This window comes from Hemiscyllium ocellatum, chromosome 32 (assembly GCF_020745735.1).
Source record: "Hemiscyllium ocellatum isolate sHemOce1 chromosome 32, sHemOce1.pat.X.cur, whole genome shotgun sequence".
NCBI classification, from domain to species: domain Eukaryota; kingdom Metazoa; phylum Chordata; class Chondrichthyes; order Orectolobiformes; family Hemiscylliidae; genus Hemiscyllium; species Hemiscyllium ocellatum.
This window is the reverse complement of record NC_083432.1, coordinates 28,692,857-28,709,353: the sequence shown is the minus strand read 5'-3', so window position 1 is coordinate 28,709,353 and position 16,497 is coordinate 28,692,857. Positions and strand designations below refer to the sequence as shown.

At 41.0% G+C, this 16,497-nt stretch overlaps 1 protein-coding gene across 5 annotated transcripts in view; it reads right to left on the bottom strand.

The window, feature by feature from the left end:
* Positions 1-16,497, bottom strand: part of LOC132831040 (epsilon-sarcoglycan-like) — an 86,511-nt gene that overhangs the window by 10,712 nt on the left and 59,302 nt on the right. For all 5 annotated transcript variants that reach the window (XM_060849088.1, XM_060849087.1, XM_060849091.1 and 2 more), the window contains exons 8-9: positions 12,210-12,421; positions 2,590-2,616 (exon numbers count right to left, since the gene is read on the bottom strand). In XM_060849088.1, coding sequence (XP_060705071.1) covers positions 2,590-2,616; positions 12,210-12,421 — 239 coding nt within the window. The remainder of the gene's footprint in view (positions 1-2,589; positions 2,617-12,209; positions 12,422-16,497) is intronic.

Here is a 16,497-nt window from a genome sequence, read left to right as displayed (position 1 = left end):
TGGCAAGACTGGCATATATTATTTAGGGCATTGAAACTGACCCCCTCTCTGTTAAACTGGGGCCTGAAGGCCTTGCTCAGCTGGATGTAAAAGATTCAGTGAAAATCAGGAGAGTTTATCCACAGTATTGTGCAACATTTTGCCCTCCACCAACATTTGTAAGAACAGATTGAACAGGTTATTGATTTAATTGATGGTCATTGCCATTTGCAAATTAACCATGTCTTTTCCTATCTTCCAGAGCAATTCGTCAGCCACACAAAGTTTTTACCATTCCAGAGTGCCCTCCCCAGAAAAGGAGGTGACAGCCAATGCTAGTACCATATACAGGAGTTGGGAACAAATTATATGGCTCAAAGTAAATAAGCTCCCAAGAAAAATACATCATATTTACCAGAAAAATAACTCAAGCTGGCAATGCGTTGACTATAATTCTGCTAGTGCTCCATTCTTGACAAGTGGACTGTACAGCTCTTATATTGCTTTATGTGTCGACTGATACTCCAGCAGAGCACCTAGTCAAGTTGTAGCTTACAACTGAAACTGTTGGCTTATTAACATATGCAGCTTTGCAACACCCACAAACTGTATGCATTATGTATGATCAGCTGTTGCATTCAGGCACGTCATCACCGTGCTAGGCATTTTACTTGCATCATCTGTAAAATATTTTGCTCTTGGCATCACAAGATGGTACATTCAACAAGGAACTGGAGTCAAAATAAACTCTGGTCCAAGATTACAACACTTGATTCTCACTGAGAAGGTTCCTTTCAGTTTTCTTGTTTATAACTCAGTGTGGATGAACAAAAAGAAAGTGAAATCCGGGATCTCTGCAAAGCTCAGGACTAATACCAATTCATTTTTTGTCATTAATGCCTTTGTTGGAATGTATAGGATTAATGTGACCACACAATGTGACCACACAACGTGGCCACACAAATACAACACATTTTGCATGCAAAGTAATCCCTGTTTAAAAGGTTGTCTGAGAGCCAGCATTCCATCACATGCTTCTTGGTGTCTTTATAGGTCGGTACATGTAGGCTGATAATGCTGCTAGTCGACCAGTATTACAGCCCTTAGCAAGCAGCATCTCTCATCAACAATTTCAGACACCAGTACAATAACATTTTGTGGGAAGGGAGATGGAAGTGCTGGTATTCCGACCAGTAAATCAGTCATGTCTTTAATACACATTGGAAGATACAACAGATAATATGGGCACTAGGTTTGAAACTGATAAAGAGCGTGCATGAGAAAGCAGCAGAAGCTTTGGAGAGGTACACCGCTTGGATCAGAGAAGACTGATAAGAATGTGGGGAAGGAAGGTTTGAGCGCTGGGCCTGTGGGAGATGCGGAGCTAAGGAGGTGCTATCTTAATGGCTCTGGTTGAATCATTAAACTCTTTCCGGCACTGCAACCAAGCACGAGTTGCTATGCTTCAGGCATTCATCTGGGTGGTCACCTCTGCTCACTTGTGGCAGGCAACCTATCTGGGCTGCCACCCGAATGCAACAGCTGGATCCTCCTGCTTGTCTGTTCTAACAACACCGCACAGAATTCATAGGGAATTGGTGGAGTTCCAACTTTCCTATAACGTCTCACTCTATACATCTTTTAACACTAAATTCAGTCCATTTAAGATATTTGAACCCTCTCTGATACGAAGAAAATTTCTCCCCAAGCTTTTCCTTCCTTGGAGATGGTTCCGGGGGACATCCTGTATACTAAAGGGAAAGCCAAAGGGATTTTGCAAATACAGAAACTGACGATATGTCTTGCAAGTTAGCAATCTGAACACATGGTGCAACTTTATTACTGCCGGCCTGAAAGTGCAAAATGTATGGCTGACTCAAGATTATCAGCACACAGCTTTTTATATTTTTCTTGTTAATGTCTGCAAACAGTAATGCAACAACATAAATTCTAAAAGGTGCAGCAGATAGCCTTGAGCCATTAGTACTAGGTGACAGCATGGCCTACATAACAAAAGAGTAGCTTGTTGCTTAAATGGCCATAAAACTGTATCATTGACACCTGTGCTTTCTCAAATACAGTATGGCATTGACATTGGAATATCATGCCACATTCCTTGTATAAATTGGAGGAAATGGAGCTATAAGTGCTCACTAAGTTAATTTTAATATTACTGCATAATCTGGATTGAGGCAGAAACGTTGAATGCAGTGATACCCTTGCCCATAGCCACCAGCTCCATGTAGCAAATATCATCCTGATGTCCCAGAGATTGCATTGGCTGTTGCCTAAAACCCTTAAATATTGATGTCAGAATTCTTCACCAACTTTGCCTTCACTTACATCTGGCACAATCTTTGTAACAAGGTGATGTCTGGTTTTCTCACACAGCTGAGATGAAATTTGCCAGGGCAAATACTCCTTTTTTTTTCTTTATTCCAGTTCAGAGACACTCCTGTAAATTAGTTACTTACTATCTGCTTACCACTGAAATAGTGATGCACATTTTTCAGAACGTTGTATTATTTAATGCATATGAAGACAGTTATTCTGCATTCAACATATTTCACTTAATGAACTGATTTACTTATAATAAAAAAAACAACTTACTCTGAAGTCTTTGCGTCTCTTTTTGCTCTGCAAATGAACAAAAGGAAGTCAATATTGTTCAGTAAGGGAAGAGGAAATTGTCGAAGGTTCATTCATAAATGTAAAAATTCTGAAACAGAAGCCATTGCTAATTACCAACATTCTGATCAAATAACACCTAGGTCGAATACGGACTAATTTGTTGATTTTTTTACATTCATTTATAGGATGTAGGCGTTGCTACCTACATCAGCATTTATTGCTCATCCTTAACTCCCAGAGGGCAGTAAAGAGTCAACAACATTGTTGTGGATATGGAGTCACGTGTTGGCCAGACCAGTTAAGGCTGGCAGTTTCCTTCCCTTAAGGACATTAGTGGGTTTTTCTGACAATCGACAATGGCTTCATGATCATCATTAGACTCTTAAATCAAATGGTTTTATTTAACTTCAAAAGAGATTCATCCATTCACCTTGAAGATAACATTCAGTTGAGTATTTGGTTGAGTACAGAAGTAGATTGAAGCTCTGTTAATAGGGTTTATTTTCTTTCCAGTGCTACATGAAATGTTCATGTGCCACTGCAATAGTTCCTTTATCTTTGTTTCCTTTTTTTTTGACATATTTTCCTAATCAACCTGTTCAGAGATATTATTATACACATCTGAAGCAGTTGGAAATTGAACTCAGGTCTCTTGGTCCAGGGATAGGGATACTACCACTGTTCCAGAGGACCCTCTTGATTTGCTCCTTCCATTGGCACCACTTATTCCTGTTTGTCTCTCCATTAAAATCTATTATCTCTCCATACAACTATCAGCCAGGGAATTCCTCGATTAGGGAAGGCTGAGTATAAATTTCAGGAATTTGACCTGGGTTTTTCCCCTGAGCTTCCATAAACTCTGTGAGTATTACAATGCAATACTCTCAATGAGTATAGATAGAGTGGCTGCAGATCAAGCTTTGAACGAGAGCACAATTGCAATTGGAGATGGACTTTTTCATGCTGATATTGTTTGTAAGTTATCTGGCAGGTTTATAAGTTATCTGGCAGGTTGAACAGTGCACTCCACGTTTCTTGGTGGATGTTCACCAATATTCTTCATTTGCCTTGGACCTCAAAAGTTTGCTTCTCAGCATAACCAATTTGCAATGTCACCATCCTGTGTTTGTGGTGTCCTAGTCCTTTGTCTTAGGTCTTGTGAACACAGGCCCCATTAAATCACTGCTTACACCATGTCCTCTAATCTAGCCTCAAGATATCATGAGGTTTCAATATCTGGCTGGTGCTTGCAAGAGTCAGGTCAACTTCGGAAACGCTGCCCTTTTCTTTCTCTGTGGGCTAAGAGCCATCAACAGTCCCAGCATTGAAATGCAAGAGAGATACATAAATTAATATGTCATGTCAAGGGACAACAGATAGAAGCAGATTGAGGTTGGAAGCAGCTGCCCCTTATCACACAAACTTTGTGAGAGAAGTCAGAAGGCACAGGGGATTAGGTATAAAGAAATCCTGTAAAATGTGTCTTCTAGTGTTCGCAGTAGCCACATCATCTGGCCACTCCCATTTGGCCAGGAATCTCTCTTTAAGAGGGGAGAATGTGTAGAATGGCTCTCCTTCCTCTGGTAAAGACCTATTGCCTTCTACAGTGTGCAACATTCTACAAGAAAGTGACATATAGTGAGATATTTGGAGCTGCCAGCTGACAATCTGCACATGCTATGTGACAAATAAAGGGCTGTAATAGTGATGACTGCAAGCAAGAGCACAAGAAACATAAATGAAATGCAAAGTCATAAATGGAGGGTCGTGTTGTGAGTGCTATTAGTAATGAGGATGTGAGTGGTGCAGCTGGAATCAGAATGTATTTAGAGTCATAGAGATATACATCATGGAAACAGACCCTTCGATCCAACTCGTCCATGCCTATCAGTTTTCTGAACCTAATATAGCTCCATTTGCCAGCACCTGGCCCACATCCCTCTAAACCCTTCCTATTCATACATCCATCCAGATGCCTTTTAAATACTGTAATTGTACCAGCTTCCACCACTTCCTCTGGCAGTTCATTCCATACATGCACCACCCTCTGTGTGAAAACGTCGTCCCTTAGGTCCCTTTTACATCTTTTCCCTCTCACCTTAAACCTATGCTCATTAGCTCTGGACTCCCCCATCCCAGAGAAAATATCTTGTCTATTTATCCTATCTATGCCCCTCATGATTTTATAAACCTCTATAAGGTCACTCCTCAGCCTTCAACACTCCATGAAAAACAGACCTAACCTCTTCCGTTTTTCCCTATAGCTCAAATCCTCCAACCCTGGCAATATCCTTGTAAATCTTTTCTGAATCCTTTCAAATTTCACAATATCCTTCTGATAGGAAGGAGACCAGAATTGCACACAATATTCCAAAAGTGGCCTAACCAATGTCCTGTACAGCCACAACATGATCTCCCAACTCCTATACTCAATACTCTGACCAATAACGGAAAGCATACCAGACACCTTCTCCACTATCCTATCTACCTGCGACTCCACTTTAAAGGAACTATTAACCTGTACTCCAAGGTCTCTTTGTTCAGCAACACTTACCAGGACCCTAACATTAAGTGTATAAGTCCTGCTCTGATTTGCCTTTCCAAAATGCAGCACCTTGCATTTATCTAAATTAGACTCCATCTGCCACTCCTCAGCCCATTGGCCCATTTGATCAAGATCCCATTGTACTCTGAGGTAATTTTCTTTGCTGTCCACTGCACCTCCAATTTTGGATTCATTCCCAAACTTACTATCTATACCTCCTATGTTCACATCCAAATCATTTATATAGATGATGAAAATCAGCGGACCCAGCAACGATCCTTGTAGCACTCCACTGGTCACAGGCCTCCAGTCTGAAAAAGAACCCTCCATCACCACACTCTGTTTTCTACCTTCAAGCCAGTCTGTATCCAAATGGCTAGTTCTCCCTGTATTCCATGTGATCTAACCTTGCCAACCAGTCTCCCAAGAGGAAACTTGTCAAATGTCTGACTGAAGTCCATATGGATTATATCTACCACTCTGCCCTCAACAATCCTCTTTGTTATTTCTTCAAAAACTCAATTAAGTTCGTGAGACATGATTTCCCAAGCACAAAGTCTTGCTGACTATCCCTAATCAGTCCTTATCTTTTCAAATACATGTAAATTCTGTCCCTCAGGATTTCCTCCAACAACTTGCCCAGCACCGATGTCAGGCTCATTGGTCCATAGTTCCCTGGCTTGTCCTTACCACCTTTCTTAAACAGTGGCACCATGTTAGCCAACCTCCAGTCTTCCAGCACCTCACCTGTGACTATCGATGATACAAATATCTCAGCATGGGGTCCAGCAATCACTTTTCTAGCTTCCCACAGAGTTCTAGGGTACACCTGATCAGGTCCTGAGGATTTATCTAGTTTTATGCATTTCAAGACATGAAGCACCTCCTCCTCTGTAATATGGACATTTTTCAAGATGTCACCATCTATTTCCCCACATTCTATATCTTCCATATCCTTCTCCACAGTAAACACTGATGAAAAATACTCATTTAGTATCTCCCCCATTTCATGCAGCTCCACACATTGGCTGCCTTGCTGATCTTGGAGCGAACCTATTCTCTCCCTTATTACATTTTTGTCCTTAATGCATTAATAAAATCCCTTTGGATTCTTCTTAACCCTCCTTTCCAAAGCGATCTCATGTCCCCTTTTTGCCCTCCTGATTTCCCTCATAAGTATACTCCTAATGCTTTTATACTCTCCTAAGGATTCTTTCAATCTCTCCTGTTTATACCTGACAAATGCTTCCTTCTCTTTCTTAACCAAAACCTCAATTTCTCTAGTCATCCAGCATTCCTTACACCTACCATCCTTTCCTTTCAGCTATAAGGAGTATACTGCTTCTGGACTTGCGCTATCCCATTTTTCATTTTCAATATTCCCATTTTCCAGCTGTCCCTTTACCTTCAAACATCTTGCCCATGACTCCTGACCTTAACAACTCATGTTCTTTAACTGCAGTCAACATCACCTCACTTAAATACATAACTTTCTGGAAGAAAACTGTCTGCATATTCCCAGCTAATGCCTTGTCAGGAATATTGTTCTTTCTTCTTAAGTATCCCCCACAGTGAGTTTATTAAAAAGGGCTTCTTGTAACTGATGTATCTTTTCATCGCTGAGTGCTGAACCTTCTAAAGGATTGAGGTGGCTCCAACAAAATTCCTCCAAGGCAACGGAAAGCAGATTGTGGATTCTCTTTCCAGGATCATTCCATTTCACTGCTCGGGAATAATTCCTGCAGGTGGATTCCATGCTTGCAGCCCCATCAGTAGCCATGAATGAAGTTGTAACAAGCTCTATAATGAATTTTGGAAGAAGCCAATAACCAATCAGTGAAAATAGAAACAACGGTATCGGCAAGCTTGCTGCCAAGTTGAAAGTGCGATAGCAGAAAGTACCATCTTGCAGGAGGTGTAAAACCTTATGAATAGTGAAGCAATGAACTATTGTATTAATATATTCCTTGTGTATTCGAGGCAGTAGAGAGTCTTTGTAGTCTGATAAAATTCAGTTGAAGATCTTTCCCATTTTAGTAGTTACTTATAACCTGCCAACAAAGACTCAGGGATACCCTAATTTGCCATCTGGATGAGTTTGGACTATCTTGATAATCTTGTTGTACAACAATGTTAAACTTTTCTCTAGTATTACAACATCTTACTTGACCAATGGGTCTTGAAATCCAGTTTCTTTTTATTATTAATACATTACTTGATAATTGTTGATAATCCTCTGGTACTTGGTGCAAGTGGAAACTTTATTAGCTCTTTTAGTTATCTTGCTTGTTGAAAATGATCTTCTTTTGGTATCCACAGCATCACAGATATCATTGAATAATGTATCTCGATTTTGTTGTGATTGCTTTAATGGTAACAGTTTCTATGATCTCTTAATGAACTCCAGAAAGATGCAATTCTCTATTATTTTACAACTGTAAACATGACCATAGGTGAAGAGGTTTCTTGAGATTTTTAAATTAACATTAACTTTTCTGTCTCATAACTTACTATTGCCAGTAATTTAAACTTGCTATTAAACCACTGATCATAATGTTAGGGACCTCAGTGCCAATAAGTGTAAGAATGATGGATGGTGTTGTGGTTCTGTTCGCCGAGCTGGGAGTTTTTCTTGCAAACGTTTTGTCCCCTTTCTAGGTGACATCTTCAGTGCTTGGGAGCCTCCTGTGAAGCGCTTCTGTGCTGATTCCTCCGGCATTTATACTGGTTTGAATCTGCCGCTTCCGGTTGTCAGTAGCTGTCCGCTGCAGTGGCCGGTATATAGGGTCTAGGTCGTTGTGGTTCTGCTCGCCGAGCTGGAAGTTTTTGCTGCAAACGTTTCGTTCCCTGGCTAGGGAACATCATCAGTGCTGTTGGAGCCTTGTGTGAAGCGCTGCTTTGATGTTTCTTCCGGTATTTATAGTGGTTTGTTCTTGCCGCTTCCGGGTGTCAGTTTCAGCTGTAGTGGTTTGTATATGGGGTCCAGGTCGATGTGTCTGTTGATGGAGTTTGGGGATGAATGCCATGCTTCTAGGAATTCTCTGGCTGTTCTCTGTCTGGCTTGTCCTATGATAGTGGTGATATCCTAGATAGTCCTATCTAGGTCGATGTGTCTGTTCAGCACCCGAGCCACAAATCTTCTCACAAACTTTGAAATGATGGATGGTATTGACTTTCAGATAAATAATTAAACTGAAGCTTCTTCTGCCAACCCAATTAACAGACCCCATAGCACTTTTAAAAAAAAGCCCTGGAATTTTTGCATTACACCATAGTCTATTGACTCTTGATCTACAGGGCAACACCAATACTTCAACACAAAAATTAAACAGATTAGTGTCGACTTTCAACATGCCACCCTTCTATGGTGTCATCGATTCACAGAGATGAAAAACATGGAAAGAGACCCTTTTGTTCAACTCGCCCATGCCAAGCAGTTTTCCTAACCTAATCTAGTCCCATTTGTCAGCACTTGGCCCATTTCTCTGAATTTGAATTTGAATTTGAATTGAATTGAATTTGAAGTTGAATTGAATTTATGGTCACGTGCACTGAGGCACAATGAAATGCTTTGTCTTGTGAGCAATACAGGCAGATTACAGAGTTAAGTTGCATAGATAAGTAAATAGTAGGTAAACAGCGACAAAAACAAAATCACATGTAGAGGCGAATGTTAAGTAAGAGTTTGTGAGTCCATTCAGTATTCTAACAACAATAGGGTGAAACTGTGTCAAAACCAGCTGGTGCGTGTGTTCAGGCTTCTGTATCTTCTCCCAATGGTAGAGGTTGCAGAAAAACATTGCCAGGGTGGGATGGATCTTTGAGAATTTTGGCGGCCTTTCCTTGACAGAGGACCTGGTAGATGGATTCTATAGATGGGAGGTTGGCCTTTGTGATTGTCCGGGATGAGTTTACCACTCTCTGTAACCATCTCCAATCTTAAACAGTTGCCTTCTCAGGTAGTGACACATCCAAACAGAATACTCTCGATGGCGCACCTATAAAAGTTGACATCGCTCTAAACCCTTCCTATTCATATACCCATCTAGTTGCCTCTTAAATGTTGTAATTGTACCAACCTCCACCACTTCCTCTGGCAGCTCATTGCATACATTTACCACCCTCTCCATGAAAAAATTGCAGCTTGAGTTCCATTTAAATCTTTCCCTCTCACCTTACGCCCTCTAGTTCTGGACTCCTCTACTCCCAGTGAAAAGACATTGCCTATTCACCCTATCCTTGCCCCTCATGATTTTATAAACCTCTATAAGGTCACCCCTCATCCTCCAATGCTCCAGGGAAAACAGTCCAGGCCTATTCAGCCTCTCCCTATAGTTCAAACTGTCCAACCCTGGCAACATCCTTGTAAATCTTTTCTCAACACTTACAAGTTTCGTAACATCCTTCTGATAGGAAGGAGACCAGAATTGCACACTATATTTCAAAAGTGGCCTAATCAATGTACTGTACAGCCACAACATGACCTCTCAACTCCTATACTCGATGCTCTGATCAATAAAGGACATTGACATACACCATTGGAAATTAAGGTCAGGTTGTTTTACAATGTTTTACAGAGAGGAGAAAATGAGGACTGCAGATGCTGGAGATCAGAGTCAAAAAGTGCGAAGCTGGAAAAGCACAGCCAGTCAGGTAGCATTTGAGGAGCAGGAGAGTCGATGTTTCAGATTCCTGAGAAAGAGCCTAAGCTCGAAACATCGACTGTCTTCCTCCTCAGATGTCGCCTGACCGGCTGTGCTTTCCAGCGCCACACTTACATTATTTTACATCCAAGCAACATAGACTCATAGAGTCATAGAGATGTACAGCATGGAAACAGACCCTTCGGTCCAACCCGTCCATGCCAACCAGATATTCCAACCAAATCTAGTCCCACCTGCCAGCACCCGGCCCATATCCCTCCAAACTTTTTCTATTCATATACCCATCGAAATACCTCTTAAATGTTGCAATTGTACCATCCTCCACCACTTCCTCTGGCAGCTCATTCCATACACGTTCCACCCTCTGTGTGAAAAAGTTGCCCCTTAGGTCTCTTTTATATCTTTCCTCTCTCACCCTAAACCTATGCCCTCTAGTTCTGGACTCCCCAACCCCAGGGAAAAGACTTTGCCTATTTACCCTATCCATGCCCCTCATAATTTTGTAAACCTCTATAAGGTCACCCCTCAGCCTCCACAGATTGAACATTTTTCCCATGATTTGCTCAGTTATCTTGTTGTTAATTGCGGGACCATGTTGCACATAAGTTAGCTGCTTCCCTTTACGTTTCTATAGCCTGACATGAGGTTGGAAAAGAAAACAGAAAATGCTAGAGAAACTCAGCAGGTCAGGCAGCATCTGTGGAGAAATGAACAAAGTTGATGTTTTGAGCCTAATGTGAGAAGGGTATCATTGGGGAAGGTCATTACAAAATTTCAGCTCAATCCTCCCAGTGCCTAAAGAGTTCCTTCCAGAGTTGCAGCAAGAAATCCTTCCATCAGGTGGAACAACTGACCTGATATTCATGGCAAGACAAATTCAAGAAAAGTACAAAGATATTCAGCAATTTCTAGACATGGTCTTTTTATGACCTCACAAAGAACTGTGACTCTATCAGCTGGAAGGGACAGTGGCATGTTCTCCTCAAATTCGATCGCCCGCAGAAATGCATCATTGTCGCCTACTTCTGCACAATGCATGCGAGCTGTGATCATCATTAGATACATTAACCATCCAAACTGGCTCAAACAAGGCAGTACCATCATAGCAATGCTTTTCTCCATCTTCTCTGCCACAACATTCCACCCCAAATCCATGTAGCTTCCCTATGGTGTGGAGCTAATCTACACAATGAGTGGGAAATTGTTCAACCTGTGTGGTCTTGAGTCCAGAACCAAGATCAACCTCTTTCATCGAGCTACAGTATGCAGACAGCACGTGGTGTTTGCTCTGTCAGAATCCAGCTTCCAAATACTCAGTGATCCATTCACCAAGGGATATGAGAGAATGGGCCTTAGGGTGAGCAGACAAAAGGCAAAGGTGTTCTACCAGCCTGCTTTTGCCACACCCCATTTCCTTCCAATCATCAAAATACAAGGTGAGCCACTGGACAATGTGCATTGATTCCTTTGGAATTGAAGGTCCTCTCAGAGAAAGCAGACATTGACAGTGGAATTCAACATTGCCTCCAGTGTGCCAGTGTAGTCTTTGATCACCTGAAGAACCAAGCATTTGATAACAAAGATCTCAACCCAGCACCAGTCTCATGGTCTATAGGGCTGCAGTGTTACCAACCCTACTAAATGTACTGGAGACCAGACAGTGTACAGCAGTCACCACAAATCCCTTGAGAAATATCACCTGACGTGCCTTCACAAAATCCTGCAAATCCACCGGCAGAAGATGCACTCCAACGTCAGTGTTCACTCTTGGACCAATACACCCAGTACTGATTATGGTCAATCCGCTGTATTGGATGGGCTACATTGTCCACAAGCCTGACACAAGTCTTCCAAAACACATTATCTACTCCCAGCTTTGTCACAGCAAGCAGTTATCAGCAGGGCAGAGGAAACACTTTAAGGATATTTTCCAATCCTCAAATGCAATTCCCCCTCCTACTGACTTGAAATCTTTAGCCCAAGCCTGCCCAATTTGGAAAAGAAACAGTCACGAAGCAGCTAACTGTTTCATGCATTTCCAACATTCTCAGACAGAGAAGAAGTGCAAACAGTGGAAAGAGCACCCAAAAACCCTCTCCCTTCAGGAAACACCACCCTGTTCCACATGTGTTAGAGTTTGTGAACTACTTAGTCACCTCACAACACATAATAATCGATCCCAAGGGATTACATGCAAAGAAGATTGTAACAAATATTTGCAATTGCCTGTGAAGCGCTTTGTCACATCTCAAGAACTTGCAAGGTCAAACATAAATGGAAATTCTTGCAGTTTAACCTTAAATTTCAGAATGTAATGAACTAATAAACTTCCTACTAATCACTGAAAAATCCAAGAGATATCAAACTTAAATTGTTGAAATGAAACTTACATGCCCTCTCGACGGCAACACATTATATAAGTAAGGATGAGGCATAGAATCAGAGCAATCACTAAAGGAACAGTGATTGTCACCACATAGTCTAAGTAGTAGTCCCTGTCTTCAAGGGAATTTGAAGGTGGGCTATATTCTCCACCATCAGTAAGGACACCATCACCAGGAACCAAATCAGCATCAGTGATATCAGGTTTGGATTTATCCACCTGCAAAATAAAAATATGAAGGGTTACTGAAGCCTGTGTTTACAATTCAATACATATTGTGTGCATAATGCGAGATATACTGAATGAAACTCTTCCATCTATATACACTTCCTGTCAATATTTCTCATCACTAATTCCTATGACCACATTGTATGACAATCACCAGTGTAAAGTTTTCACTATGCAATTACATTCTTCCAACAGAGGTTATGCTGTAACAGATCAGTTTGCATTTCCAAAAGGGCCTACCTTGTACTATGAGCAACTCTACTTTCCAAAAGTTTTGTCAATGTGTAAACCAGATCTTGGCTGCCAGCATTGTCTGTGGGCCTGTTATTTTATTTTTTAACTTTGCTCTCACTATTTGATTTTTGTTCATAGGTGTGATGCTACTCTCCTTAAATATATTGCACAAATATATTACACAAATATATTTTAAAATGTTTATTTTAAAAATGTCCCCCACCATACGCACTCCCCTGCTGTTTTCAGTTTGCAACCTGCCCTCTTTTACCATCAATACGGAGCATGCTGCCTTTTACTCCCTGAGAGTAGGTTTACCACTTTATTCTCCAAACTCCTCCATGTCTCTTGCATGTTCTGGAAATTGGCCTTCACTCTGGAAATTTTACCACCATACTGGCCTGAATTCCAGCTGTAGCTTAATCTGCACCCTGTCTGGTTGATCAAGAGACCCATTCCTGGAGGTTCCTCACTGCAATTCCATCTCTATAATCCCCTCATTCTATTAGGCCTGGCTGGTCAGAGTCCACAGGAGAAAGTGGGGACTGCAGCTGCTGGAGAGTTAGAGTCGAAAAGTGTGGCACTGAAAAAGCACAGCAGGTCAGGCAGCATCCAAGGAACAGGAGACTTGACATTTCGGGCATAAGCCCTTCATCAGGAATGCCCAAAAAGTCAACTCTCCTGCTCCTTGGGTGCTGCCAGACCTGCTGTGCTTTTCCAGCACCACACTTTTCAACTCTGGTCAGAGTTTATTTACTGTGCACATGTAAATAAAGGGTGACTTATTGATGGGATACTGATACTGTGCAATTCTTTCATCCTATCATGTATAACTTATAAATCTCACCTCTTCAGTGAACCTCTGGTTCACTATTGTCCTTCAGATAAAGAAATCTGGTGTCCTTAACTTTAGTCCCACAGCAATGTGCATCATTCTTAAATGCCCCCCAAAATAGCTGGACAAGCTGCTTAATTCAGGGATAATTGGCAAGGGCAACTAATGAGGTAAAAACAATGACTGCAGATGCTGGAAACCAGATTCTGGATCAGTGGTGCTGGAAGAGCACAGCAGTTCGAACTGCTGTGCTCTTCCAGCACCACTGATCCAGAATCTGATTTCCAGCATCTGCAGTCATTGTTTTTACCAAGGGCAACTAATGTTGGCTTTGCCAGCAGTACCCACATTCCGAGAAAGATTAAAGAAGAAAAATGATGTGAACACTGTAAAATAGTGGTTGTATATAATTTGAAAGAGAAATATCATGTGTTCATGCACCTTTTAATAACATGCATTGGATTAAGTTCAGTGCATATCATCTTTTATTTATGTGGTGCGTTTAATGTGGAAAAACTAGCATTGACATGACCCGAAAGTGTAAGGAAAAGCAGGCTAAATCAATGAAGGATAGATTAGGAGGGATCGAGGTTTACTGAGAGTTCTGGACTGGTCTTTCCTTTATCATTGCTACAAAGGCACAGGAGCCACTTAAGGGAAAGACCAAAGACAAATGAATTTTGAGACTGAATGTTTAATTTTCCAAAACTAAGCTTGTCTGTTTCCATTCTTATCCAACCAATGATAGTCGGACAATCACCTTCAGTAGAGTCTTTTTCTTAGACTTAAATGATCACTTTGAGAGTTCCCCAAGGATCTATTCTAAGTCCCTCCTAATTCTCATTTCCAAGCTACCCCTTGCTGACATCATGGGAAATGCAGCATTAATTTTCCAGATAACTGACAACATCTTTCTTAAATGCCCCCCAAAATAGCTCCATCTTACATTTCTTTCAACCTCCCTGCAGACCCTATATTATCAGGCTCCTCATTCAACATTTAGTAACAGAGGAGCAGGAATTATCTCCAACTAAAAATTCGGAAGAACAAAAGCCATTGACATCAGTCCCTGACACAAATTTAAACCTTAGCCATCAACGTAACTCCAATATTTGGTAAAAGCTTGACGCTGAACCAATCTGTTCAAATCTTCATATCATATTTGACTCAACTTGAATTTTGGGCTACATATCCTTGTCATCACAAAGACTGCTGATTTTTCTCCTCTGTAACATCACTTGACTCTACCTTGGTTTCAGCTTATCTATTGCTGAAACCATCTTCCATGCCTTTGTTGCTTTTAAAGTCAACCATTCCAATGTATTCTTAGCCAACATTCCATCTTGCACCTTCTATGGACTTGAGATAAGCCAACACTCCTCTATCCTTAGTCACATCAAATTTTATTTACTGATTACCACTGTGCACACTGGCCCACGTTAATTATTGGTTAATCAATTTTAAAATTCTCAAATTTAAAAAACTCTGTAATCTTTTCCATTCCTAGATTGTTTTAAGTATTCTATCTGCAGTTCTCCAATTCTGGGCTGTCTAGAATCCTCTATTTTAACTGTTCCATCAAGGGCTTGTCTTAAGTAAAAAAAAGCACAAAGAATCTGAGTTCCCTCCCTAAATCTCCCTGTCCCATTTTCTCAATTTGTTTTCCTGGAATCTCTTTGACCAATCTCTTGGTCATTTTATTTTTTTGTAATTCCATATTATATGGCTCAGTGTTGTACTATATTTAAGAACACTCTTATGTAACCTTTCAATCTTTTTCGCTGTCTAATTATAACCTATTGGTGCTATGGAGAGGGTCCCAAGTAAGAAGTGCCTCATTGGAGATTTGTGTTTGGTGGCTTCGGGAAGAGAGAAATATATTAGCTCTGTCAGTGAACCAAGTTTTGGTCAGACTCAGATTATTGTTGAAAAGCAGTAGGCAGCTTGAATGTCTCAAGACAGGAAACTGGGCACCGCTGCCAAGATTGAAGGGCATGCAGCTGCATTTCAAAGGGAAGAATTGCAGCGTCAGGAGCGTAAAACAAGACTTTAAACTAAGAGCCAACAGGAACAGGCTGCTGACAGTTCACATCAGCAGTGTTGTATTTTGAGAAGGAAGTGGCCAGGTGGATACTTCGAAAGGTCTGGTAACATGTTGCAATTCTCTGCAGATGGAGAAATAACTCACCCACTTTTACAAGTGGTCACCAGCATTATCCTTACTGGTTAGCCCATAACAAGTGGAGATTGCATGGCAGATGCTCCAGCTGTTTGTACCGTGAATTTAATCACATATTACAAATCACACCCTACCTGAATCAAGAGTTTAGGTGAATGTGCAAGTGGTACAGTTTTCAAGTTACTGCTATTCTTATTTACATTGGATAGAAAGAGTTACAATTAGCCTTTGAACGGTGTAATTCCACTGACCAGCAGTACAGTGAAGACTTTCAGTCTAATTCAAACTGGATAACCTTAGTTAAATATGAAATTGTTCACTAGTTTTGGATAAAATCTTTACCCCATATTTTTCATAGCTAATGTTCTGAATATGTCAGTCATAGAATCATAAAGATATGCAGTATGGAGGCAGACCCCTCAGCCCAACTCACTCATGCTGACCAGGTTTCCTAAACTGTACTAGTCTCATTCACCTGTGTTTCATTCATAACCCTCGAAATATTTCCTCCCCATGTACCCGGCTAAATATTTTTTAATGTACAAATGTCACCCATCTCTTGTGGCTCCACACATAGATGACCTCATTAATCTTTAAGGAGTGTTAATCTCTCCCTAGTTACTCTTTTGCCTTTCATATACTTGTTGAATCTCTTTGGATTCTCTGGCACGTTATCTGCCAAAGCCATCTCATATCCCTTTCTGCCCTCCTGATTTCCCTCATAAGTGTACTCCTACATCCCCTGTTCTCCTCAAGGGATTCACTTGATCCTAGCTCCCTATACCTGACACGTGCTTTCTTTTTTCTCTTGAGAGTTTC